A 27,374-nucleotide genomic window follows, 5' to 3' on the forward strand; every position below is an offset into this window, starting at 1 on the left:
AGTATGGAGGTTCCTTAAAAAACTAAAACTAGAACTACCATACGACCCAGCAATCCCACTACTGGGCGTATACCCTGAGAAAACCATAATTCAAAAAGAGTCATGTACCACAATGTTCATTGCAGCTCTGTTTACAATAGCCAGGACATGGAAGCAACCTAAGTGTCCATCGACAGATGAATGTAAAGAAGATGTGGCACATATATACAATGGAATATTACTCAGCCATAAAAAGAAACGAAATTGAATTATTTGTAGTGAGGTGGGTGGCCTAGAGTCTGTCCTACAGAGTGAAGTAAGTCAGAAAGAGAAAAACAAATACCCTATGCTAACACATATATATGGAATCTTAAAAAAATGGTTATGAAGAACCTGGGGGCAGGGCAGGAATAAATACGCAGATGTAGAGAATGGACTTGAGGACTCAGGGAGGGGGAAGCATAAGCCGGGACGAAGTGAGAGAGTGGCATGGACGTATATACACTACCAAACGTAAAATAGATAGCTAGTGGGAAGCAGCCGCATAGCACAGGGAGATCAGCTCGGTGCTTTGTGACCACCTAGAGTGGTGGGATAGGGAGGGTGGGAAGAGATATGGGGATATATGTATATGTATAGCTGATTCACTTTGTTATAAAGCAGAAACTAACACACGATTGTAAAGCAATTATACTCCAATAAAGATGTTTTAAAAAAAAAAAAAGAATCCGCCTGCCAATGCAGGGGACACAGGTTCGAGCCCTGGTCCGGGAAGATCCCACATGCCGCGGAGCAACTAAGCCCGTGCACCACAACTACTGAACCTGCGCTCTAGAGCCCACGAGAGCCACAGCTGCTGAAGCCCGTGCACCTAGAGCTCGTGCTCCGCAACAAGAGAAGCCACGGCAATGAGAAGCCCACGCACTGCAACGAAGAGTAGCGCCCACTCGCCATCACTAGAGAACGCCCGTGCACAGCCAAAGAATAGAATAAACAAATAAATAAATACTTTTTAATTTAAAAATTAAAAAAATTAACACATCCCCTCCCCGAGGCTGGCCATTCCAGGGGATATTTGCAAAACGTATGGCCTTTTTACCTTACTTCCTCATCTCCTTCCCGTCTCTGTGCTGTTAAAGAACTGGTATCCAAACCCCGATAAGACGGTTTTTCGGACACTAGTCTGTCATCTTCTCGGTCCGCCGCCTTTCGGAATAAAGTCGTCTTTCTTGCCTCGACACCTCGTCTCCGATTTATTGGCCATTCGTGCAGTGAGTAGAGCGAGCTTGGACTCAGTAACAGGTGCAGGGAAAGGGGAGCTAGCCCAGACATCAGCTTTCTGTCCTCGGGGCCTGGGAGGCATTTCCAGCGGACTCTTTGCACGGTGTTTTCAGGGGCTCTGCCTGCTGGCCCCTGTCTTCTGCACTCCCCAGGCCTTTCGGCACACATCCCCAGCCTCTTTCTTCCGAGGTCTCTCTGCCCCCTGCAGGACGCCCAATGGCAGGGCTCCTCAGGACCCCCCACAGCACTCTGTCCCCTGTGCATCCCAAATGCACAAACTCTGGGGGTTCAGGGCAGCCTCTCCACAGCAGCACCCTTCCCAGAACCTAAGCAGATGGCCGGCCATTCTCTTGCCTCCAGATTTCCTAGGTTGAGTCAGACTCCAGTCCCCAGCTTGCCAGGGGTCCCAGGAAGCCCTCTACCTTTGGCCTGAGTGACATTTCTCCAGGTGCTCCAGAAGGATCTGTCCTGGTATAATCTGGAAGCAGCTGTTAAAGTGCTGAGACCTGGCTCCCTGCCTTCCCCCATCCACTGGATCAGACTCTGAAGGGTGAAGTCTGGAAATCAACACTGGGGTCGCCAGCTAAAATACAGGATGCCAGGTACACTTGAATTTCAGGTAAACAATGAATTTTGTTTGAGTATAAGAATGTCTCAAACATTGCGTGGGGTACATGTGTACTAAAAATATTTGTTCTTTATCTGAAATTCAAAATCAGTTGGGCAACCTGTATTTTTTTAACTCTTGTTTTAAAAATATTTATTACTTATTTGGTTGCGCTAGGTCTTAGTTGCAGCAGGCGGACTCCTTATTTGTAGCACACGGGCTCCTTAGCTGCGGCATGCATGTAGGATCGAGTTCCCTGACCAGGGATCGAACCCGGGCTCCTGGCATTGGGAGCTCAGAGTCTTAACCACTGCGCCACCAGGGAGGTCCCAGGCAGCCTGTATTTTTATTTGCTAAATCTGGCAACCCGAATCTGTACCAAACAAACTTCCTGGGCTGCACACCAAAGTTAGAACTCTGCTGGCCAGGACTGTGGAAAATAAGGTCACCTCGATAAAGCCACCCTGGGAAACTCTGGAGCGTCAGGCAGGCAGTGTCCCTGTGCAACCTATGCCACCATGTACCTGCTTTCCTCTTTGGATTTCTATAGATTTCTTACATTCCTAAAGTTTCTCTCCATACTCGGGCCATGTTTGCCCAATTCTAGGGGGAGCCATTCCCATTGGAGTCTACAGGAATGGCGGCCTCTGGGGCTGTGCACGGTGGCTCTGGCCCCGCTGGTCAGTCCCTCCACCAGCTCAGACATGATGTGATCCACTGTTACCATGAAGAAGCTTGGCCAAAAAATGTGGGGCAGCGAATGAGTGCTTTGCAATAGACAGGGCTCACGTCATGTCAATAGGAAGGACACAGACCCAGAAGGAACGCATCTTCCTAGAGATGAGCTGTGATTCTGTCCAGATACTTTCATAGAAAATGGGCAGCAGTTTAGGGTGCCCATCAGTCATCTTCTATTCTCCCAATCAGACATGGGGCCCAGGCTTCCCCTCCCCTCCACACCCCACCCCCAGAAGCCGAGCAAAGAAAGCCGCCAGTGGGGCTTCCCTGGTGGCGCAATGGTTGAGAGTCCGCCTGCCGATGCAGGGGACTTTCCATCTTTAGAAAGGGACAGGGGCCTATCTGGAGATTTGGGGGCCACGTGGAATAAAGCCAGAAAGGGTGGGAGCAGGGATTGTTGCCTTCTGGGATGAGTATCAGGGGAGGCCAGGGCCTCTGAACCCAGCCTTCGGGTCCGCGCCTGTGACCCAGATCAGAGGCCTGAGCAGAGAACCTGGCACCTGGCCCGACGGCCGTTCAGGCTGCGCAGGCCTCCGGGCCTCCTGGACCGCCTCCCCGTTCGCAAGGATCCCAGCCGGCAGCCCCTCGCGCAGGCCTTCTGCGCACATTCACGGGGAACCCCTGACGGAACAGGCCCTGTGGAAGAGGAGGCATCTGAGCCTTAAGAGGCACGGGCTGTGAGGGGCCCACAGCAAGTTGCCCGCTGAGGACTCGTGAAGGGCAGGCCGTGCCCAGGTCAGGAAGGGAAACTCAGCCCAGGAGGCGTCCAGGATGAGGCCCATCTCGGGAACAGAGCGGCCAGAAGAGAAGCCTGCATGACAGTCTGCGTTCTCAGACCCGCAGCCCATTGTGACATCACCGGCAGGGCTGGCTGTAAGGTGGAGGCCCCGTCAGTCATTCCCCTCCGCCCCGGCTTCCGTCACCTGCCAGGCCAGCAGTCATGCCCAGGGCCATGCTCCTGTGGTCCCTTTTGCTGCACATACCCCAGGCCAGGGACGCACATCTGGGTAAGTGGACGCCTGCCCGGGCCCGAGCGGCTCTCCAGGTGGGGCTGGGTGCGACCCTGGCCCTGCTCTCTCCCTTCCATCCCGCCAGGGCTAAGCCTGAGAGGCCGAGGGACAGAGGCCTGGACGATCCCACAAATCAGCTAATGGGCCACTAAGAGGCCAGTTCACGGGAGCAGTGGCTTCCTGTTCCCCCTACACCCCTACTGGAAACCACTTCCCTTGCCCCTTCTCCTGCCCCAGCCCCAAGTTCAACCTGTCTGACCTTAAGTTTTGGGTTTGAAACCCGAGACTTTATCCTTGAATGAATATTGGAGCGCTGAGAAGCAGGGGCCCAGAATGAGCTGAGCATCGGTCCTGGAACTCAGATGCTGAGCAGATGCCCAGGACACCCATGTGCATGAGAGGTGGGGTGGAGGTGGGCCGGGGGTGCCTGCTGTGCTCCACGGGCAGCTCCTCGCAGCTCCTGATAGGTTGTTTCTCTCTCTGGGGGGGCAGTGGGGGCAGGTGGCTGAAGTGGAAAGGAAGCTGTAATGGGTCAGGTACTTTCCCCCGTTAGATCCCCACACTACCCCAGTGGGCTCTCCACTCTTAGACCCACATGTGGGTAAGGAGCTCCGAGCCTCAGGGAGGTTTAGGATTGGTCCAGAGCCTCGCAGCAGGGAAATGGGAGAGCCGGGAGTGGCCCCAGTGTGACTCCAGGGCCCGCATTTCCCTCCCTGCCCTCGGCCTCACGGAAAGAACACAGCCCATGTCCCCGGCTTCCCTCATTCCGGCCCGGGCTTGGCTGCACGGAGTGAATGGGGGCTGGTGCATGGTGTGGGCAGAGAATCGGCAAAGCTGGCCTCTCTGCAAGCAGGTCCAGGTGCTCCCGATGGCTCGCATCTCTGCTTACCGTTTTGGCACTGCCTCCGTCACTGCTTAGGGCTTTGTGTTCCAGCGTTAGGCTATATGTCTGCACGGTTCCATGCTGGTAGTGTAGGTTGTTCTCAAGACCAAGGAAAGGGGGCCCTTGGTGCAAGGTGACATGAGAAATTCTGACAGCTAACATGGCTTGAGGGTTTACTCTGTGTTGGGCACTTCAACACCCGTTATCTGTTCTGTACGTCTGTGCATCTGTTCTGTAGCGTAAGTATTATCTTCTGCCTATCTGGGGAATAAAGAAAGGGATGATAAACAAGAATAAGTCGTTTACCCTAAATCATTCATCAGGTAAGCAACAGAGCCAGGATTCAGACGCAGGCTTTGGGACTCCAGAGCATATAATGGTGTCCAGACACATGGTAAGACTATATGTGTTTGGTAAATACAGGAGGAAGTGCAGACCCAAAAGTCCTGGAAAGAGCCTCTATATGTTACTGAGCTGAAGGCTATTGACACATATTGATACATTTTCACTCCATTTTTTTTTTTAACTAAAAATAACCACCACTGGGTTCCTCCAACACATACTACAAAGTCCTCAAAACCTCTGTTGAATGGGTATTGGAAAAGTAGCCTCTAGAAAGAGAGAGGAGGGGGTCTTGGGCTCTGTAGAATCAAGCTCATTCTTTGTTCCAGAACAAGACCACATTCAAGTCAGAAAATACTAACAGTGTCTCCTCCTCCTCCTCCGGGTGAGGGGTTGGATCTGGACTCGCTCCAGAAGGCAGGTTTCTCTTCCAAACAGGCAGCTGCAGCCTTTGTTCTCAGCCTTCCAGGAAACAGAGCTGCTCTGCCTGGAACAGAATGTTCTAACCTAGAATAGCTTGGGGCTTCCTGTAGGTTCAGGCCCTCTCTAGGTCACCCTTCTGGTTTCCTGTATGTATTAGTTTCCTCTTGCTGCTGTAACAAACTACCACAAACTTAGTGGCTTAAACAACACAAACTTCTTATCTTACAGTTCTGTAGGACAGAACTCCCACATGGGTCTCCCTGGGCTAAGATCAGGGTGTCAGCAGGACTGCGTTCCTATTGGAAGCTCTAGGGAAGAGTCTGTTAACTTGCCTTTTCCAGCTTCTAGAGATCATCCATATACCTTGGCTTGTGGCCCCTTCCTCCATCTTCAAAGCCAGCAGTACTGCATCTCTCAGTGCCTTTCTTCTGCAGTCACATCTCTCTTCTTCTGCTTCCCTCTACCACTTTTAAGGACCCATGTGATTACATTGGGTCCACTCAGATTATCCAGGACAATCTCCCCATTTTAAGGTCAGCTGATTAGCAACCTTAATTCCATCTGCAATGTCCCCTTTGCCTTATAAGGTAACATATTCACGAATTCCAGGGCATGGTCCATTAGGACGTGGACATTTTTTGGCAACAGAGGCATTATTCTGCCAGTCACTCCAGGTTGGCCCTGGCCAAGTATTTTCCTCTGATTTTTCTCAGATGAGGGCAGAAAAAAGCTCGGCAAAGTGACTTGCCTGTCTGGAAAGGAGACAGAGCCAATGCTTCCAAACACGTTCCAACAGATGTGAAGCATCTGTTGGCTTACTCATGTTTCTAAGGGTGCTTTACTGGGCCAGCCTCAGTTTCCCCATCTCTAGAATGGGTACAATGATAGCTACTTATGGGTCTTCTATGGATACTGACTAAGTGTTGCATCGTTTCCCTTCCTTTCTCTTCCATTCTACCAGAATGCGGTGAAAGACCCGTTTTTGAGAGAGGAGCTCAGTATTCCAGAATCATAGGAGGGATGGAGGCTGAGGTGGGTGAGTTTCCTTGGCAGGTGAGTATTCAAGCAAGAAATGAACACTTCTGTGGTGGCGCCATCATCAGCGAGTGGTGGATTGTCTCGGCGGCTCACTGCTTTCACTCTGAGATCTCGTAAGTACCGAGTCCATCCCCTTGCTTCTGACAATGTGCTCCCCTCCCTGGGGAAGCCCCACACGCCCTAGGGAGGAAGAGGCTGTGAACCCAAGGCCGGATCCACTGTGCCTTCTTTGTTGTCACCCAGAACCAGTAACTGCGGCTTCCCTGAGGTCACAAACTGTCCTCTCCAGGGACATCTGTCGTGGTGGAGCCGAAGGGCTTGGTCTGTCTCCCTCTGCCAGGACATTCAAGTCCTTCTAGGAGGAAATCCTCCTAATTCTGGAGGTCTGGGTTCCTGGGCCATCCGACAACCTACTTCCCTCCTCCTTATAGAGTTTTCTCTGCACTCCAGGAGACTGGTGGAAAACAGAGCACTTACTGATTCCTCATCACGTCCCGGTGACCTGCTAAGAAACTCCGTGCATTAACTTGTTTAATCATACAGACAACCCTGAGGCGGGTAGAATGAATAATCCCCTTTTAACTCATTCCAACTTACAGAAACCCTGAGGCAGGTAAAATGAACATCCTGATTTTATAGAGAAGGAAACTGAGGTCCAATAAGGTTAGCTGACTCACCCAAGGTACACACCTAGTAGACAGAAACAGGATTTAAAGCCGGTTCCAGCACTTGTGCTTTTCCGCTCCACCACCTCGAGAAAGTTTGAAGATACACAGAAAGAAGAACTTTAAAGGGTTCATTCAAAAACCTGGGGCAAGTTTCACCCTGGGGTAACCAAGGAAACTTGTTGCATCTACTCCCATGGGATACTTAAGGACTGGCTGTTGGAAAGTTCCTGGCCATTCTGCCTGGAGGGAAATTCCTGAATTATTACTGAAGATTCTTTCTGCTTCATCAGTGGCAGGTCTGGATTAAATTCTGTTCCTGATCCTTGCATAGGTCTTCAGGTGCATATGTGCAAGAGTTTATTCCTAGGAGAGAAGATATAGAATCATAGGACTTGTGCATCTTCAAGTTTATTAGAAAATCCAAATGATTTTCCAAAGTGGTTGCATGCATTTAAATTTCCGCCAGCGGTGTGTAAGTGTTAAAATCATCACCAATACTTGCTACTTTCTCAGAATTTTTAATTTCTGCTTTTCTGGTGAAAAGCATGAAATACTATTATAATTGTAGTCTTAATTTGCATTTTTCTTACTACTGCTAAGTTGATATTTGCAAGTTTATTGGTATATTTTCTCTTTTGTAAAGTCTGTTTGAGCTTTGACAATTTTTTTTTAATTTGTAGACTCTCTTTATACGTTCCGAATGTTAAACTTCAGTCAGTTGTGTATGTTGCAAACAAAAAACTTCTGTTCCTCAGTCTCTAAATTGCTGGTGGACAAACTGATGTGATAATCCCTTCCTATCTGAGGGCTAGTTTGATCTGTGCCAAGTGGTCTTTCATGGGCTCTTTGGGGGCCCAAAGCTAAGTCCTTTCTTTGCCCCGTGAGGCAGGAGTATCTCATTCACATCTCTGGGATGATTCTGGAGCAGCCATGGAGCTGTGGTCGGCCACAGTGGCTGTTTCACCCTCCTTCTCTACCTTTTTCAAATGCTCACATCTTCTGAGCAACAGCCCCGGTAGGACAAATGCAAAAGGCCCCTACAGCTATGTGGGATTTAGGGTTTTCAGGCACAGCAGATTCTGTGCACCTTGTGACTTTCCTTCCCCTCCTATTTCTCCGTCTCTGGTTCTCCGCCACCAGGCCAACAGAACTGAGAGTCGTGCTGGGAACGAATAGCTTAAGCAGCCCATCCCTGGAAGTAAAGGGGGTCACAAGCATAATTCTGCACAAGGACTTTCAAAAACTCAACATGGACAATGATATCTCCCTGCTGCTGTTGGACACGCCCATCACATTCAGCGAACTGAAAGAACCCATCTGCATGCCCACAGAGCCCGGCCTCTCCAGGTGGCACAAATGCTGGGTGGCAGGATGGGGGCAGACCCAAACTGGTAAGTAACGGCTCAGCATCTCTTGGGAGCACCTGGGGGAAGAGCCACATCACGGGCGTCTGAGGATGGGCCAGTAAACCTAAAGGAGAGGGGAGAGGGTGAAAGGGGAGAGGGCTGAGGAAGGAGGGAGGAGAGAGGGGCTTGCATTGGAGCAAATCCCTGAGCACCAGGAACGCACAGAGGCCTGAACTCAGCCTCTTCCAAGTGCGAAGGAAACATCCCCCAAGGCCCCGGGCTGAGATGCCAGGTGTGGGCCATCCCTGGGTGTGGTCCTGTCCCGCCATCACATGGCAGTCTCGTTTGTTTCATTGAACATAAACCCTCCAGTTGGCCAGGGGCTCTCTGCTCTGCTCTCTCACATCTCCCTGATTCACGCATTGATGTTTCCCACCTGGCTCCTTCAGGCATTCCAGACGCCTGCCCTGGCCTAGACTTTAGATGGTCCTGGAGTGTTGCCCAGCCATTCTTAGAAATGAATCTGTTGCTGTTACTTGTTGTTACATTGTTACTTGGCCAAAATAAGAGGAACCTGACCAGGGTAATAAAGGGATTATGAAAGCCCTGCTGGACTGTTCCCAAAGAAAACTCAACAAAGTTGGTAGGGGAGGGACGGGAATAGCACAGCGCTAGCTCAGGCCTGAACAAGACTCCAGGTCCTTAGGGGTGCTTTGCAATGACCTGGGGTCTAAGAGATGGTAGGTATTTCAGGAGTTTGGTAACTAGAGGGCAACTGGTGTAACACTGATTCAGGGCTCTGGGCACGACTCAGAATTTAGAAGTGAGGAGAGGCAGATGGGTGCCTGCACGATTAAGAACACTCAGTGTGGAGAAGTCTTTTGAAATCTCCATGTGGTAGGAGTTAATGAGATGGAGGGAAGTCCAAACAGATTCCCGGAAGCTGGCAGTCCAGGAAGGGCCTTGACAAACCCCCTGTAAAAACTCTCAACCAACCTAGCTTTGTCTGGGGGACCTGAAAGCTTTTTTCACTGGGAGTGCAAACCCAGTTTCAGCGGCCCCGTGTCAGAGGTGTCACACTCACATAACAGAAAGTAACGAGAGGCAAATATGCTGAAGAGGCAGGATTATGCTGAGAACCGATCGAAAGCCAGTTCTAAGAAGTCAAGTCTGTAGCGCTGTTGGAGCCAAGATGGAAGTCTTCTTGGAGGCAGGAATATGATTTTGAATGGGAGGGATAATTCAAGTAGGTGGGGACTTGTTTGGAAGAGCCTGGGATGGTGGAGTGAGTAAATTGCGAGGGATTACTGGAAGGACACGGAGAGTGAGGGTCTGTGAAAATGTGAGAAAAAGGTGGATGTGTGGCTGGCGGGACACTGGGCAGGTTGGTCTAGGGCATGTCAGCTGCATTATAGGCACTGGGGCTCCTGTCCAGTGACTTTTCTAAAGGGCCTTCTCTATGGGTCAGGTCTCAAACAGCCTATGGAAACAGAGCTGCTGAAAGTGCCCATGACCATCGTGGATTGGGAGAAGTGTTTAAAGGAATTTCCAAGACTTACCAAAAATATGCTGTGTGCTGGATTCGAGAATGAGACCTACGATGCTTGCCAGGTAACTTGGCTGCGTCCCCTCCATCCCCTCGGGCTGCCAGGGTAAAGGCATCCTCTCTCCATGGGGAACAGACAATAAGAGTTCGGAAAATGTGTGGAAACCAGGCTTAGATACGGGAATGGGGCCATGGATTCAGGAATACTTACTGTCAGGTCCTTGGAATATCAGTGCTTGCCTGGAAGTCAGTATGCAGCAACCCTGCATAAATATGTCTGGTCTTCTCCAGGTAGGCCCCCAAGACTTTTTCCATTTCTGAGACTTCTTTAAGAAACAAAAAGCCAAGGAAGATTTGAGATCCATACAAGGAATTATTTTACTTTATTAATTTTAGCTACCTTTGTTGAGTGTACTCAACCCTGGGATTCAGCAATTGATGAGACATGGTCTCTTGCCTAAAGGAGCCCACAGTCTCCTGGGCAGGCAGTTGGGTAAACAATCATAGTGTATTGGATCATGCCTGTGAGTTTCGCTGAAGAAAAGTCTGGTAGCTTAGCTTCTCTTTACTAAAATTAACATTTACTAAAGAGTTACTAAAATTAACTCTTTACTAAAATTAAAATTTGATTGATAGTAGAAGAAACAGGGGAAAACCCCTCATAAATGAGCTTCCTCTGGCTCTGAGGATGGGAAGGATCACGCTGGGGAGCCCACTTAGTCCTACTCATTGGCTGGGCAGTGGATCTGGTCACTGGTATAAAACTAAGTGCAGATGTTAAATATTCTGCAGAGCGATGAAAAGGCCGTCTCACAGAAGGGCTGTGAGGTATATCACGAGGACCACAGAGGGAGACAGAATCAATGTCACACGAGCCCTGTGTTTTCCCCACATTCTGGATAGTTTAAAACATTACAAAACAAAACCAGACGATTGGGACTTCTGGTTCTGGACAAGATGGCGTAGACACGTTTCTGTTGATCCCTTCCATTAAATACAGCTAAAAGCACTGGACATTATATTGTGAAACAAAAATAAAGGCTCCAAAATGTGAAGAGAAGATGAAATTGGAAACAAATATCCTAATACTTAAGGAATGACACAGCAGTGAATTCCTTGGGTTTTCTCTTTGCCTCTTATATCCCAGCCTGGATGGTAGTACATAACAGCTCAGCATCTCCTGGGAGCAGCTGGGGGAAAAAACGCCATGGGCACAGACAAACTAACAAAACAAAACAAAACAAGATAGCCTTCCTCTCTTTGGACCAGGAAAAGGGCAACCTAACAAGGTGGAAACTTTTAAACAATAATCATTCTATTCCAGCAAAACACCAGGAAAAGCCCCACAGTGCTCCTACCCTAGCAACCAAGGTCGAGTGGACAATCTCACCTTCCCCCCCTCCCCCTGCCCACTATGGTGGTGTCAGAGGAGGCTGAGTGGAAAGCCAGGACTTTAAGTACAATCTAGTCATAATGATCCATCCCCTGTCCCCCTCAATGTCAGTGGAGGCCACCTGAAGAGCTTGGGCTCCCACCCAGTGGTAGCGGCACCCTGCTCCTCCCCTTGGTGTCATAGCTGGCCTGAGTGGTGGGTCAAGACTTCCACCCCAATTCAGTGGAAAGGAGTTGGCATCCCCCTTCCCTGACTCCAGTTTCATAAGAGGCCTGTTAAAACAGAAGATTCATGTGAGAACCCAAGTCTCATAACCTATTACTCAAGACAGGATCTGTAATAGAGTAGAGGGTTTCACTAATATACATGGATTCCATGTATTAATCCACATAGGATAAGGAAAAATAAAGCTAAAAATCTGAGTAAATAATCTTTTTTAAAAAATTGAGAACCATTAATTCCTAGAATAAATTCAATTAAAACAAAATGGATCATGCACTTAAATGTAAAACTACAAAATTTTTTTAGAAAAAGAAAATAGAAAGTCTTTGGGACATAGAGTAACACCAAAAACACAACTCATAAAAGGAAAAATTGATCAAATGGACCTCATCAAAATTAAAACCTTTTCCTTCATGAAAGACCATATTAAGAGGATGAAAAGACAAGCTGCTGACTGGGAGATAATACCCAACAAAGAAACTATACCTAGACTCTATAAAGAACTCTTGCAGTCAACTGTAGAGAAACGTACTATCCAATTCAAAAATGGGCAAAAGACAAGAACAGACATTTGGCTGAAGAGGATATACAGATGGCAAATAAGAAAATGAAACGACGTTCAACATCATTAACCATTCAAGCAAATGCAAATTAAAACCACAACCAGGTATCACTACACACCTCAGAATGGCTAAAATTAAAAAATAAAAAATAGTAACAACACCAAATGCTGATAAGAATGTAGAGAAACTGGATCACTCGTATATTGCTTGGGGGAGTTTAAAATAGTCTAATCACTCTGGAAAACAATTTTATAGTTTCTTTAAAAACTGAACGTGCTCTTGCCGTATAACCCAGCAAATGCCATTCTTGGGCGTTTATTCCAGAGAAATGAAGGCTTGTGTTCACACAGAAACCTGTGCAGGAGTGTTTATAGCAGATTTACTCATAATAGACCAAAATTGGAAACAAGTGTCCTGGAAGACGTGGATAAATAAATACACTGATAATTAAATACACTGCATTTATTCCATGCAATATCACTCAGCTGTTACAAGAAGCAAACTATTGGTACATGCAACCATGTGAATGTGTCCAGAGACTCATGCTATGTGCAACAAGCTGACCCCCAAAGGTCCCACACTGTGTGATTCCATTTACATAACATTCTTTATTAGAAAATTTTTATTGGAGTATAGTTGATTTATAATGTTGTTAGTTTCTGCTGTACAGCAAAGTGAATCAGTTTATATATATATATATCTCCACTCTTTTTTAGATTCTTTTCCCATGTAGGTCATTACAGAGTGTTGAGTAGAGTTCCCTGTGCTCTACAGTAGGTCCTTATTAGCTATCTATTTTATATATAGTCGTTTGTATATGTCAGTCCCAATCTCCCAATGTATCCCTCCCTACCGCCCCGCTTCCCCCCAGGTAACCATAAGTTTGTTTTCTACATCTGTGACTCTATTTCTGTTTTGTACCATTTGTACCAGTTTTTTAGATTCCACATATAATCAATATATGATATTTGTCTTTCTCTGTCTGACTTACTTCACTCAGTATGACAATCTCTAGGTCCATCCATGTTGCTGCAAATGGCATTATTTTGTTATTTTTTATGGCTGAGTAATATTCCATTGTATATATATACCACATCTTTATCCACTCGTCTGTCAATGGACATTTGCATAACATCCTTGAAATGACAAAATTATAGAAAGGGAGAACAGCTTAGTGGTTGCCAGGGCTTAAGGAGGGTTTAGGGGTAGAAGGAAGTGGATATAGCATTAAAAGGGCAACATAAGGGATCCTTGTGACGATGGACATGTTCTGTGTATTGACTGCATCAATGTTAATACCCCAATTGTGCTATTGTACTGTATGTAGTTCTACAAGATGGTATCATCGGGGGAAACATGTAAAGGGTACATGGGATCTCTCTGTATTATTTCTTTCAACTGCACGTGAATCTACAGTTATATCAAACTTAAAAAAACAAAGAGAAGACAAAGCTTCCCAATAGCAATGGTTAAATGAAGATCTCAGATCCTAGCCATGCCACAGACTTAGGGAGTAGCCAATTCATACTGGAGCAGGAGACAAAGGGCTCCAACGTCAATTGAAAAGGGGAGGGCTTCCCTGGTGGCGCAGTGGTTGAGAGTCCGCCTGCCGATGCAGGGGACACGGGTTCGCGCCCCGGCCCGGGAAGATCCCACATGCTGCGGAGCGGCTGGGCCCGTGAGCCATGGCCGCTGAGCCTGCGCGTCCGGAGCCTGTACTCTGCAACGGGAGAGGCCACAACAGTGACAGGCCCGCATATGGCAAAAAAAAGAAAAAAAAAAGAAAAAAGAAAAGGGGAAAACAACATTTAATAGTATGATTGGAAAGAGAGAGCATTCCAGGGAGAATTGGGGGAAAATCACGGAGGCTTGGAAAAGTATCTTGTGTTCAGGGAACTTTCAATATTTCAGAAGCCAGTGATAACAAGGGTTGAGTGTGGAGAGGTGAGCAGAGCAGGTCACTAGGGCAGGGTTGCCACGCGTGGGAGACTAGAGGTTGTCCCAGGCTGCTCACCCTCATCAGTATTCACACCTATCCTTTCAGTCTTTTTCATTCATCACCATCCCATATTCAAATGGCCAAAACCAACTGCAGCAACACTTGGAACAATCAAGTGTCATCTTTGATGACATTTTCTGTCCCCTTTGCTTCAATGGCTGGATCTACCATCTGGAGTCGAGGATTTTTGCTCCAATCCCTCCCCTATCAAAATGTACTTTAATGAAAGCTGCTAAAATTAATCATCTATTACTTGAGTGCTATAAATAAATGTGCTGTTATCGTTTTAAGCCTTTTTTAAGAAAAAAATTGTGAAGTGAAAAGCTTTGCTTTCTGTTTAGAAAGCTTTCTATTGCTGAGAATAAGCTGAGAGTGATCCAGGCAAGGGAAGTTTTCTGAAATTATATAATATTATCATCACTTAAATCCAGGTAAGCCAGGCAGAAAGTCCCCTAGGGTTTAAAAATAATTGCCTTTAAAAATAAAATCACACTTTTAAACTTAGCAAACTTGAATAAAACACATAATCACATAATGAAGGGAAATTATAATTTTATGATGGAAACATTTAAATATGTTCAAAGTAATAGCAATAAGGTCATGCTGTACTTAAAATACAAATTAAAATCAAATCAATTGAATTTTGTGGTTTACTTTTTCCAGCGCTTTTCCTGTTTGTAATCCCCTAAGGTTACACTATGAAAAAACAAAGTTCAACTTAAAAAAAATAAGTGACACCGTCCAGCAAACTATAAAATCAAATATGTCCCAAGCTAGCAATGCAATACTTCTTGTGAAGGACCAGCAAGCATCTGAGAAACAGGCATTGCAATGCTGCACAGTTTTCTTATCTTTCTTCTCAACTCCAGCAGAAATTTTGTCTTATTCATGGCTGGATTCCCAGTGCCTAGCACAGTGCTTGGCATGAAGAGCACTCAACAAATGTTTGCCAAAGAGCTGAACCTTCCAAGGAAGCTGGAAACTGCCTGTCAGTTACAGTAGCCCTAGAGGAGGGGACATCCGAGAGAGACCTTGACGGAGGCTGCCTTGGAGGGGGGTTAAGAGCTGGCAGCCAGGGAGTTCCCTGGTGGTCCAGTGGTTAGGACTTCGCCTTCCAGTGCAGTGGGTGTGGGTTCAATCCCTGGTAGGGGAGCTAGGACCCACATGCTTCGTGACCAAAGGACCAAGACATAAAGCAAAAGCAATATTGTAACAAATTCAATAAAGACTTTAAAAATGGTTCACATCAAAAAAAAAATCTTAAAAAAAAAGAAAAGAGAGAGAGCTGGCAGCCAGCTGGGCTGTTGGGCAATTTGGTTATGGGGATGCCAAGCTGACTTGGATAACAACCTGAGCAACAACTTTCTTTAAAGATCTTATTTTATGGGGGTGGGGAGGCAGCAGTTTTAGGTTCATAGCAAAATTGAGAGGAAGATACAGAGATTTTCCATATACCCCCTGTCCCACACATGCATAATCTCCCATACCATCAACGTCCCCATCAGAGTGGTACATGTGTTGTAACTGATGAACCTACATTGACACATCACAATGACCCAAAGTCCATAGTTTATGTTAGCGTTCATTCTTGGTGTTGTCCATTCTATGGTCAAGTGTATAATGATATGCGCCATCACGAATACTATCACACAGAGCGTTTTCACAGTCCTGGGCTACTTTCCAGGGTATTATCTCGAACCCATCTTGACCCATGACACGTGCCTGAAAATCTTATTTCACTCCATAGCATCTTAGACCTCTAGAGCCAGAAAGAAATGTATAAAAATATTTAATTGCAACTGTTTCACAGATGAGGAAACATGGTTATTTTAATCATCGATCATTCTCTTCACTATCTGAAAGGATCCGAAGCAGTGTAATAACTTCGTAGCTCTTTCACACATATTCAATCATTTCATTCTCTCCACTATCCTGTAACATGGGCTGGGTAGGTCTCACTCGCCCCGTTTAACAGATGAGAAAACAGGGATTTCGAATTTAAGTGGTTTGCCTGAGGTCCAGGAGGTAGTGGGGCCAGGCTGGAAGCCAGGTCATCTGCTTCTCACCCAAAATGGACAGAAGTGATCACGCGGTGTGAATAACACAGCAGTGAACTTAGGAGGCTCTGTGGTCAGTATGTGGTCAGTATGTTTCTAACCAGACAAGTCTCTGGCTACCAGCCTTAGTCTTTGGAAGAAAGTTCCCCTTAGGTGGGCTGTCATCAGTCCCAAGTCCTTGCTAGCTGAGGCCAGACCCTCCTTTGAGACATCCTTTCTTTCTTCCCAAAAGGAAGAGAAAAACAATTAAGACTGTGTGTGTGAAAGGACATGAATTTACAGCTGCCCCTCTGGAGTCCCAGCAGTCCGAGAAGGGAATCTCTGTTTCCTGAGTATACAAATAATGTTTGTAGTACATAAGGCTAAAGTAATAATACTAATACATTTCTGCAGCATTTACTACATAGCGTTTACCCTATGCCAAGTGATGTATAGATTTTAAAAATGTCATTGCCAGTAATCTTGGGAAGTAGCTGGTATTATCTCCATTTTAACGACGCAGAAACTGAGGCTTAGAAGTTACTGGTCCAAGCACAGTTCTCTCCCTGTTATGTAAGGAAATGACAATCAACATATTAATAGGCTTTTTATACCATTCATGCCACCGTAACGTGAAGAAAATGATAGAGACAGCACTTACGGAAGGAGCTCTTTGAGTGGCAATCCTATTGATTTGGTTCTTGCCCCGTGACCTTGAAGTAGAACGCGCGCAAAGAAAAGCACACCCCCACAAAAACCAGACAAGCATTAAGGGCAGTGTTTCATACTGGAAAGGGTGGTTCTGGTTTTGGCACCACGCTTACTGGGTGTCCTTGAGCTCCAAGCTCTCTGTTAATTCCACTCCGTATATCCCTCTGCTTGGCGATGTGTCCCACAGTCAACATAAACTCCCCTTGAACATGATTTCATCGTTATCTTCCCCTGCACTTTACCCCATGACCTTGGAACTAGGACTCACCACCCGTGTCCAGGGGCACCAGTCCCCAGATGGTGTCAGTTTCAACGCACCCCCCTGCCTCCTGACCGTCTTGTGCCCTGGTTGAGGTCCTCATCACTCCCATCTCCTCTTAACTAGTCCCCCCACCTCCTGCCTAATTCCTTTCCGATCAGTTCCCCCCACTCACTCTTCCTGTCAAATTCTTATTCATCCTTCAAACAAAATGCAGTTGATCCTGTTTGTTTGCACTGTTGTCTCCCTCCCTAGACCATAAGGTCTTGTATCCCAAGTGCCTAACAGTTAGTTTTTCCTCCTTGAAGATGTGTTCGGTGGAAGTGAGCAGATCTCTTCTGACTTTCCATTTTCTAATTATAAGATGAGGATCAAAATACCTACCTCACAGAGATGTGGGATGAAGGGGTGGATGAGAAAGTAAAGTCAGGGGACCAACGCCGGGCCTCGGACATCATGTCCAGGAAGTGTTGATTGTCCTCCTTCCCATTAGATCCCATTCCCGGTCCTGTTGATGACCATGGAAAAGGAGGCCATCTCTCCGCTGAGAAGGAAAGATCGCTTGAACAATTATAGCTCCCCAGAGGGAAAGAACATGTGCTTTGGCATCAGGAAGACCTGGTTCCAACTTTGGCCCCAACACCATGTAACCCTGAGTAAGCCCTTCATCCTCCTTAAGCTTCATTTTCCCTGTATTAAAATGGACAAAAGGAAGCCATATATGTGTGAAGGACACGGTGGGGACTTGGTACATACTTTCCATATAAATAGATAATCATCTGAGTCATAGACCCATGTGATTCCACCCTGGAGGGGTCACATAGTCGGAAAAGCTTAGCTCACTTGCCCCCTGCAAATACCCACAGCAAAGAATTAAAAAGAGACATCCTTCTCCCTCACGCCTCCGGAAGAACATCAAAGGAGACCCAGTTCAGGGCTTCCCTGGTGGCGCAGTGGTTGAGAGTCCGCCTGCCGATGCAGGGGACACGGGTTCGTGCCCCGGTCCGGGAAAATCCCACATGCCGCGGAGCGGCTGGGCCCGTGAGCAATGGCCACTGAGCCTGCGCGTCCGGAGCCTGTGCTCCGCAAGGGGAGAGGCCACAACAGTGAGAGGCCTGCGTACAGCAAAAAAAAAAAAGGAGACCCAGTTCACATCCACAGGCCTAACAGCACTCCTCGCATCCTCTTTTCATTCCTTCCCTTTACAGCTCTGTCCAGAGCTTCTGATTTAAGACCCGCTAATCTGGTCCCCACTCTTCCTCAGCCTGGGTCCTCCGTGTTCCGGCTCCTTCTCTGTGTGCTGTGCATGGAGCGTGTGCATGGCCACGCTCTACATACCACGGTTCCTGGGGCCAGGCTGAGTGCTGCACGTGCCCCGCGTGCAGCCACGATAGGGTGGGTGTTGATCTGCGATGATGTGATTCCCCTTGGCGTCCCGGAGTCAGGAGGTCCATGAACCCTCTTCCATGAGCGAGCTGTGCTCTGCCTCACGTGGACAGTTTCAAATGGGACTCGCTGCTGATCTGTGTTCTCTGTCCACAGGGTGACAGCGGGGGTCCTCTCGTCTGTACCACAGAATCTGGCAAGAAGTGGTACCAGGTGGGCATCATCAGCTGGGGAAGGAGTTGTGGACAGAAGAACGTTCCAGGAATATACACCTTGTTAGAAAACTACCACTCCTGGATCAAGAAGGTGACTGAGTTAGAGGGAAGGCCCTTTAGTGCTGAGAAAACGATAGCGTCTCCCAGACAAAAATCCAAGAGCTCTCGGGCTCCAGAATTCCCGGGGCCCAGCAGCCCCAGGCTGTGGGTGCTGCTCTGCCCTGCATGGTGTTTCAGGCTAGTTTTCTACAAATAATAAAATAGATGCTATTCTTTTTTTATTTATTTTTTTTTTATTTTTGGCTGTGTTGGGTCTTCGTTTCTGTGCGAGGGCTTTCTCTAGTTGCCACGAGCGGGGGCCACTCTTCATCGTGGTGCGCGGGCCTCTCACTGTCGCGGCCTCTCTTGTTGCGGAGCACAGGCTCCAGACACGCAGGCTCAGTAGTTGTGGCTCACGGGCCCAGCCGCTCCGCGGCATGTGGGATCTTCCCGGACCGGGGCACGAACCCGTGTCCCCTGCATCGGCAGGCGGACTCTCAACCACTGTGCCACCAGGGAAGCCCTAAATTGGTGAACTTTGAACAAGCAGATTGTCCTCCATAATGTGGGTGGGCCTCGTCCAATTAGTTGAAGTCCTGAAAAGAACAAAAAGCCCAGCCTCCTCAAGCAAGAGGGCATGTCTCCAGCAGACTGCCCGTGGATTTCATCTGCACTTTTGCCTCTCCTGGCTCTCCACCTGCCCCTCAGCTCTCCTGGGCGTTGAGCCTGCCAGCCCACACTGCAGATTTGAACTTGCCAGTCTCCCTAATCACATGATCCAATTCCTCATAACAAATACACCCACCCAGACACACACACACACACACACACACACACACACACACACACACACACACACGCTGCCTTACACCTTTCTCTAGAGAGCTCTGACTAATACAGATTTTAGGACCGAGAGTGGTTCTCGAGAAACAAAATCTTAAAGATGAATTTTCTGAATTGGTGCTGTGATTTCTAGAATTAGCTCTCTAGTCGGATTAGATTGAAAGACACTAATGACTCTATTTCCGGTAGTAAAAAGAGCACTGGCAGTCCATGGAGTGACGGGGCAAGAGAGATAAGCAAAGTATCCCCACTGGAAACTCCTAATCCAACACTCGTAAGAAGCTAGGATCTGGGTGACCATGTGTGTGATACTTTCAAACATTTTTTTCAAACTGTTGAGTATAATGAGATTGGCTGGTTGCTAGTAATGTTACTGGACAAAGTGGGGAAAGAAAAGTTTGAGCTCAGGGATTCGAATTCCTAGCTCAAGGGCCCGTAAATGACCTGAAAGCTTCTATGTCTGCCCTGAAGGAGACCCTTACCCGCTGTAGCCACAGGGCTGAGAGGCTGAAAATCAGACCCGCAGTCTCCCCCTGTGACTGACTGAATTACAATGCTGAGTTGAACTCCCAGCCTCCCAGGGTGTCTCCTGCTAAACCCAGGCCACGGACTGGGAAGGAATGGGATCCTGCAAGTTGGAAGGGGGGTGTGTGGGAAGACCCTGATGGAGCTGGGGAACTTGAACCCTAAATTCTCATGCATCTCTGCCAGCGGCAGCAGTCTCTCTGTCCCCAGGAGAATGGCCTCTCCACCCCCACCCGTCCCAGGGTGTTAACCCTGCGTTACCTGCGGAAAGGGTAATGACCGCCCCTGAGGCAGCTGACAAGCAAGGCATTGCTGGTTCTCCCCAGTGTCGACCCCACCACCGCTCTTGGCGTCTAGACCTCTGAGCAGACTCAAGTCCCAGCAGCCCCTAAAGTGAGGTACAAAGCGTGACCCGTGAGGAGGTGCACTACCCTCTGCGTTTTCTAACTCCTGCAGATAGAAACCCGGGCCACACGTGTGGGGATGGGTATTAAGGCTGTGGGATAAATCGTGGAAGGAACGGAAAGTTGGATCGGGCGGCATTTATTGCCACGGGCTCACTTAGCAGGGATTCTGCATCTAACTTTGCATCTTGGGGAGGAAGGAAGGGCTCTAACAGTTTGCTTCGCTGCTTGGCTGAAATATGGCCAAAAGGAGACCCACAGTGAGTGAATTAGAATTGCCAGACCTGCTTTGGGTTAATGTAGAGAAAGGGATTCCATGACTTAGGGAGACGGGAATGTTCAAGTGAGTTTGTCATTTGAAACTCACCCACCCTGGGAAGGACCAGAAGGCATGCCTTTCACCACAACTGTGAGAGATAAACTTGAGAGGGAAGCCCTGGCATCCCTGGCTCTTCTCTGTGGGCCAGACTTCACAGAGGGAACTGCAGTCACGGAATTGGGAAACGTAACCACAATGAGAGTGATTGGACCTGTGGTGGCAGGGACCAGAGGCGGCACTCAAGCCCCGAAGGCAAGGAGGGAATGGTCCCTGGAACTGACAGCAGGGTCAGTGCTGCAATCAGAATGTCCTGACTCCTGCAGACCATGGCTGGCTAGCTCGTCATGGGGTTCCTAGAAGTGAAATAGACAGGAAGGCTACTAATTCTTACGTGTTCTGTGTAAGCAGAAAATAGGTCAAGTGAACAAGAGTCTAACTTGAATGATAAAAACAAGAGTCATGGCTTGTTAATTCTCAAGACTGGAGCCACTTTATAGACTCAGAACCCCTTGAATGAAGGACCCTAGTACACTATGGAATATTTATGCTGTTAATCACTCTCCCAGCCTTCCCCAAAAGGACCCACGGGCTTTTGCCAACTGTGCATTGGGGAAGAGGAAATAATCAGACCTTTTAGGGACTACTGGACGCTGACTCTGAACTCACTGGTTCCCTTCTCTGCGGAGTAAGAGATATTATGATGGGAAAGGCCAAGTGGAAGCAACTAGAACTGCCCCTACCTAGGAAAATAGTCAACCACAGAAGCAGCCCTGCATTCCTGGAGGGATTGCAGACATTAGTGCAATCATCAAGTACTTAAAAAACCCAAGGGCGGTGATTCCCACCACATCCCCAATTCAGCTCTCCCATCTGGCCTCGGCCGAAGACAGTCGGGTCTTTGAGAATGACAGAGGATTATTGTAAGCTTGCCAAGGTGGCGACTCCAATTCCAGCTGCTGTATCAGATGTGATTTCATTGCTTGAGTAAAGTGACACATCTCTTCCAGTATCCGCTATGCAGCTCTTGATCTGAAAGAATGCCTGTTTCTGCATTCCTGTCCGTGAGATCCACCAGAAGCAGTTTGTTCTCTGCTGACAAGGCCAGCATTATACCTTTACTGTCCCACCTCAGGTGGATATCAACTCTCCGGGCCTATGTGATAGTTTAGTTCGCAGGGATCTTGATCACAAGACCCCATTCACTTGCACACGATAGCGCACTGGTGCATTACACTTATGACGTAATGCTGACTGGACCTAGTGAGCAAGAAGTAGCACCTGGGCTTCGCTGGTGGCGCAGTGGTTGAGAGTCCGCCTGCCGATGCAGGGGACACGGGTTCGTGCCCCGGTCCGGGAAGATCCCACATGCCGCGGAGCGGCTGGGCCCGTGAGCCATGGCCGCTGAGCCTGCGCGTCCGGAGCCTGTGCTCCGCAACGGGAGAGGCCACAGCAGTGAGAGGCCCGCGTACCGCAAAAAAATAAAAATAAAAAAAAAGCCTGGGGGTGGGAAATAAACCCAACAAGATTCAGGGGTCTTCCACCTCGGTGAAATTTCTAGGGGTCCAGTGGGGTGGGGCATGTGGAGTTTTTCCTTCTAACCCTGGAGGCAACTTCATTTTGGCCGCGAGGGAGGAAAGGGAGAGAGTGAGAGCACATCAGAAGCCGGGGAAGGAGGCGAGGGGCGCGGCAGCCAGGCGGCGGCGGAGATGGAGTCGATGGGGAGGGGTAGGTGAGGAAGTGTCCGTGTTTCCTGCCGTCTCTGCCATCCATCAATATTCCTCTCTCTTGTTCTCTCCCCAAATGTTCTGAATTTAGAAAAGAAAGAGCAAACCCTGACAAATGCATATTGTTTTCCAAATATAAATGCCGCACCGCTTCCGCCCCCGCGCAGATGTCACCCCCTCTTCCCGGCTGCCCGGGTGTCGGTGTCGCCGTCCTGGGCGCTCTGCCACGACCGCTGTGGGCGCAGATGGAGCCCATGAAGTGGACTGCTGGCCGCCACTCGAGGTCACCTGGTTTCCTAAGAAGCAGATTCTCGGCAATTTCTCACAGGAGGAGCATTTGCAACTCACAGCTCTGCTGGCATCCTTTCCCCATCCCTCCCCGCCCGAACACGGCTCGCTCGTTTGGAAAGTAACTGTGAAACCTTTTACCCCTCCTGTTGAAAAGCACCTTCTCAGCCATCCCTTTTGCCTGTAGATGTAGCAGGGCAGAGAGGACCACTCCCACTGCTCAGATGAGGAAGCCGAGGCTCAGAGAAGGGAAGGCGTTCACTCGGACTGAACAGTGCTAAGAATGTGGATGGGAGCAGGGGGGTGATGCCGAAAGCTCAGCTTCTCTGTGCGCCAGTGCTGAATCAGATCTCGGAGACAGAGTTTTGGGTGAAGTAGAAAAGAATAGCTTTATTACTTTGCCAGGCAAAAGGGGACACAGTGGGCTCCTAAATCGAAAAACTATGTGTCCCCACCCAGGAGGATGTGATGAGAAGTTTTATAACAGTACTTCAAGGGCGGGGTTGCTGACAAGATGAGGGTGTGTGCAGGGTCTCAGCTGGTCCGTCTCCTACTCGTGATGGGCTTCTCTGGTCCCTTTAATCTCGCCTCAGGTGGTTCCTTGATTAGCAACTGTTCGAATCTGCCCTTTGGAACTCAGGGAAGGTCATGGAGGCTGGAGTCTTGCTTACAAGAAACGGGGGACAAAAAGAGGCCTCCGTGCCCAGGCCCCACTCGGTTTCAGGGGTAGACATGTTGGAGCCCCCAGGGCACCCCAGGAGCCCAAGTGGCCTGGCTTCTAATTCCACTGCTCCCTTGCTGCTGAAGTCCGGAATGTCTCAGATTCCCTGGCCTCCAGGCTCCCCGAGGAGCAGGCAGAACACACACCATGGAACCCTCCTTGTTAATAAAGGCTGCCACGTGCGTAATGCTTCCTACACGTCAACCGCCCTTGTAAATACTCTTATACGTATTAAGATCTTGTTGCTGAAATCTCGGCTTCTGTACACCCATGCCAAATAGAAATACGGAGACAGAATTGAGGAGGAAAGCGAAAGAATAGCTTTATTTCTTTGCCAGGCAAAGAGGGAACACAGCAGGCTAGCACCTCCAAAAACTGCACCCCCCTTGGAGAAGCTTTATAGTAATGGTTCAAAGAAGGTGTGATCAGCTTGTGGACGTTCTTCTGATTGGTTGGTGGTGAGGTAATTGGGAGTCGGCATCATCAACCTTCTGCTTCCTACTGGTCAGGGGTCTACATGCTTGTGGGAAGCATACCATCGGTAACTGTTAACTTTTCCTACCTGGAGAGGGTATCTGCAAAACAGCTCATAGATATTGTTGTGTCCATTGATGGGGAACCAGGACCTGCCCCAAGGCGGCACTATTGTTTCTCTTGACTGCTCCTCCCTTGTCTCCCATCCCTTCCCTTCCCTGATTAACAACCGCTTGAATCTGCCTGTTGGAACTCAGGGAAGGTCATGGAGGCTGAATGAAGCCTATTTCCTGTAATCAAAGAAATGGGGGACACAGAAAGGCTTTGTGCCCAGGAGCCCCACGGGGCCCTGCTCAGTGTCAACCCCCCTCAGTCAGAGTAACCCTATGAAATAGGTACTACCACTGGGCCTTGTTTACAGACTGAGGAAACCAAGGCCCAAGGTCACAGGGCTCTGAGGAGGTGGGGCTGTATTCACGCCAAACCAGTCTGGTCTAGATGGAGGTGGACTGAGCCCTTGGGCCACCCTGCCTCTGGACACTGTCCAAGGCAAGGACACTGACCCACAGGTCTGATACCTGGGTTCAGGTATCACTCACTCTTTGAGGAATTTGGTCACACTTGTTCAAATTTTGTGTCCTCCTTGGTCAAAGGAATCTCTAGAGAAAGTTACAGAGTAAAAACCCATGATTTCTCATTTGTACGCATGTAGCGAGAGCACCTCAGCTCTTTATCCTGGATCCTGGAAGAGCAATGGAACAGGGGAGGAGGCTCCTCCTTCTCCTCTAGACTGAGGTTCTTCCACGGGGAACATGGAAGCCATCCGTCAATAAGCCACTCAGTCAACACACATTCATTAAGCACCTACAGTGCCCCTAGGTCCGGGCATATCACTATGATCGGGTAGGCAAGGTGAATGTCTCTCTGGAGCTTGCACTGTGGTAGGGAAGCCAGCATTGGACAGGAAATGACAGAGTGACAAGTCTCACTGAAGGGAAGCCCAGTGTTCAATGTTGCTAACGTTCTACAATTCCTGTAGCACTCCAGAAGTCTCTGTGCTTTAAGCTGTTTGCAGTCTGCAGTCATCTCTTCGAGCAAGGTTAACGATGGAAGTGGTTAGCTTGGACTGCTGGGGTGAGCAGGGTAATGGGGACATAAGCAAACCTGTGGACAGTGAAAGGACTGAATAATCTACATAAGAAAGGGCATGTGGTCACGTGGAGAAGAAAAGATGAAGATGGGGCACAGATATCTAACCTGGAGACCAGGGCTTCCTGCCGCCTTTAGAGATAGCTGGTCCCCTGCACTTATCCCACGGACAATACAGGATGACAGGCTTTTTACAATAACATTCAACCAACATTTGATGAGAACAGAGGAAGTGCTGGCACTTGCTAAACAAAGAACAAGATAGACAAGGTCTCTGAGCTACTCACCATCAAAGCTTTGTGTAACGCAAAAACAAAACAAAACAAAAACACGGGCTGCCTTGAGGCCAGCCTCAGCTGCTGTTGCATTCGGAATAAATACAGATCCCAGTCCAGAAACTCTGAGGTGCATCAGAGGTCTTTACTGGAAGTTTTCTTGAAGAGATAACACTGGATTCACATCAAAACTTGCCACAAGGCATCTAGTAGCAGCTCTCTTTCCCAAAATGCACATTTCACAGCAGCTGCTCAAATTCATCCCTCCGCCCTTTCGAATTCCCAGTCTCCCTGGTCTTCATCCCCACTCCTGCCTGTCCCGTGGGCAAAAGACCTTCCCCACCCTCTTCTCCTCCTCCCAAGTATCTCACCCCTCTCTTACGCATTTCACTGGAGATTCTTTCATTTCCTTCAAGTCCACTTTTGCACGTGTCCCTGGCCAACGTCACAAAAGCCAAATACAGCAATCCAGGTTCCCGGTCTGTCTTCCAGGTCTCCTTCTCATCCTCTCTCTGGTTGGGGTATCCACTCCCTCGTTCTTCAGTCCCCAGTCTCTTCTTTCCCCATCCTCTCTTGATCCATAGATGGGGGACTCACTCAGTGTCCTGCCTTCAACCAGGAATACGTCCCACCTCTAGCAACCTGATTTGCATTTCTCTCAGCAGAATCAACCAGCTCTTCCTTGATGATTCCAGCAAGCCCAGTCCCTTGGCTGTAGTTTCTCCAGACAGTAGGTAGGGAGAGTGGAAATCTCATTCATCCATTTTCTGCTAAACCTTTTCGTTTATCTTTACTCCCAACTCCTAAAACTCAACTGACTACACACACTGTCTTACTCACAAAAAGTACTCCACCTTCACTGGACCTGTTTCTGTTATGGGACCCGCATCATTCTCTTTTGGCCAGACCTGAAACCTTAGAGCTGATGTTCTGCACCGGTGCCCAGGGCAAAGACTCAGACTCATGGATGACCTAATAGAGGGCTGTAAAACTCCTTGAAATTGTATACACTCACAAAACTAAAGACCACATATTGGGACCGAGAGGAAATATTTGCAAACACATATGTCAGACAGAGGACTTCTATCCAGAATATATAAAGAATCCTTGCAACTCAACTCAATTTAAAATTGGGCAAAAGATTTAACAGGCACTTTACAAAAGATTTATGAGTGATCAATAGCACATGAAAAGATGTTCAACTTTAGTCATCAGAGGAATGCAAATTAAAACCACAAGGAGATACCACTATGTATTCACTAGAACAGCTAAAATTTCAGGCTGGTAGTACCAAGTGTTGACAAGGATATAGAGAAACTGGATTTCTTATACAAGGCCGATGGAATTGTAAAATGATACAAGAGATATGGGAACGTGTGTATGTGTATAGCTGATTCACTTTGTTATAGAGCAGAAACTAACACACCATTGTAAAGCAATTATATTCCAATAAAGATGTTAAAGAAAAAAGAGGACAGTTTGGTAATTTCTTAAAAAGTTTCACATATACCTACCTTATGACCCAGCCATTCAACTTCTACATATTTATCCAAGAGAAATGAAAGCCCACGTTCACACAGAGACTTTGTTTCGGAATGTTTATAGCAGCCTTATTTGTAATAGCAAAAGCTGGAAACAACCTACATGTTTATCATCAACTACTGAAAGGATAAAAACGGTGTGGTATGTCCATGCAGTGGAGTACTGTTCAGCAATAAAAGGGGCAAACTACGGATGCATGCAACCACAGGGATAAATCCCAAATCATTATGCTGAGTAAAACAAAGACCAAAAAATGTGCATACTGTATGATTCTACTCGTATAAAATTCTAGAAAACGCAAAGTCAATCTATATAGTGTCAGAAAGCAGATCGGTGGTTGTCTGGGGGTCAGAAGTAAGGGAGAAAGTGGATTTTGAGGAGGCCCATGGAACCTTTTGGGAAAGATGGAGATATTCAATATTTTAA

The 27,374-nt window shown here is 47.9% G+C and overlaps 1 protein-coding gene across 7 annotated transcripts in view; it reads left to right on the plus strand.

The window, feature by feature from the left end:
* The window catches only part of PRSS55 (serine protease 55), a 62,179-nt gene extending 35,312 nt beyond the window's left edge, over window positions 1-26,867 (plus strand). For 5 of the 7 annotated variants that reach the window (XM_060301317.1, XM_060301316.2, XM_060301319.1 and 2 more), the window contains 5 exons: window positions 6,225-6,414; window positions 8,110-8,360; window positions 9,784-9,926; window positions 18,587-18,736; window positions 22,667-26,867. In XM_060301317.1, the coding sequence (XP_060157300.1) occupies window positions 6,225-6,414; window positions 8,110-8,360; window positions 9,784-9,926; window positions 18,587-18,736; window positions 22,667-22,912 (980 nt within the window). In that variant the 3' untranslated portion in view covers window positions 22,913-26,867. Of the gene's footprint in view, window positions 1-6,224; window positions 6,415-8,109; window positions 8,361-9,783; window positions 9,927-17,537; window positions 17,701-18,586; window positions 18,737-22,590 lie in introns of those variants that run through there. The other 2 variants (XM_030879164.2, XM_030879162.2) reach the window with 2 other exon arrangements.
* Window positions 26,868-27,374: the final 507 nt, after the last annotated feature.

Source organism: Globicephala melas, chromosome 6 (assembly GCF_963455315.2).
Source record: "Globicephala melas chromosome 6, mGloMel1.2, whole genome shotgun sequence".
NCBI lineage: Eukaryota > Metazoa > Chordata > Mammalia > Artiodactyla > Delphinidae > Globicephala > Globicephala melas.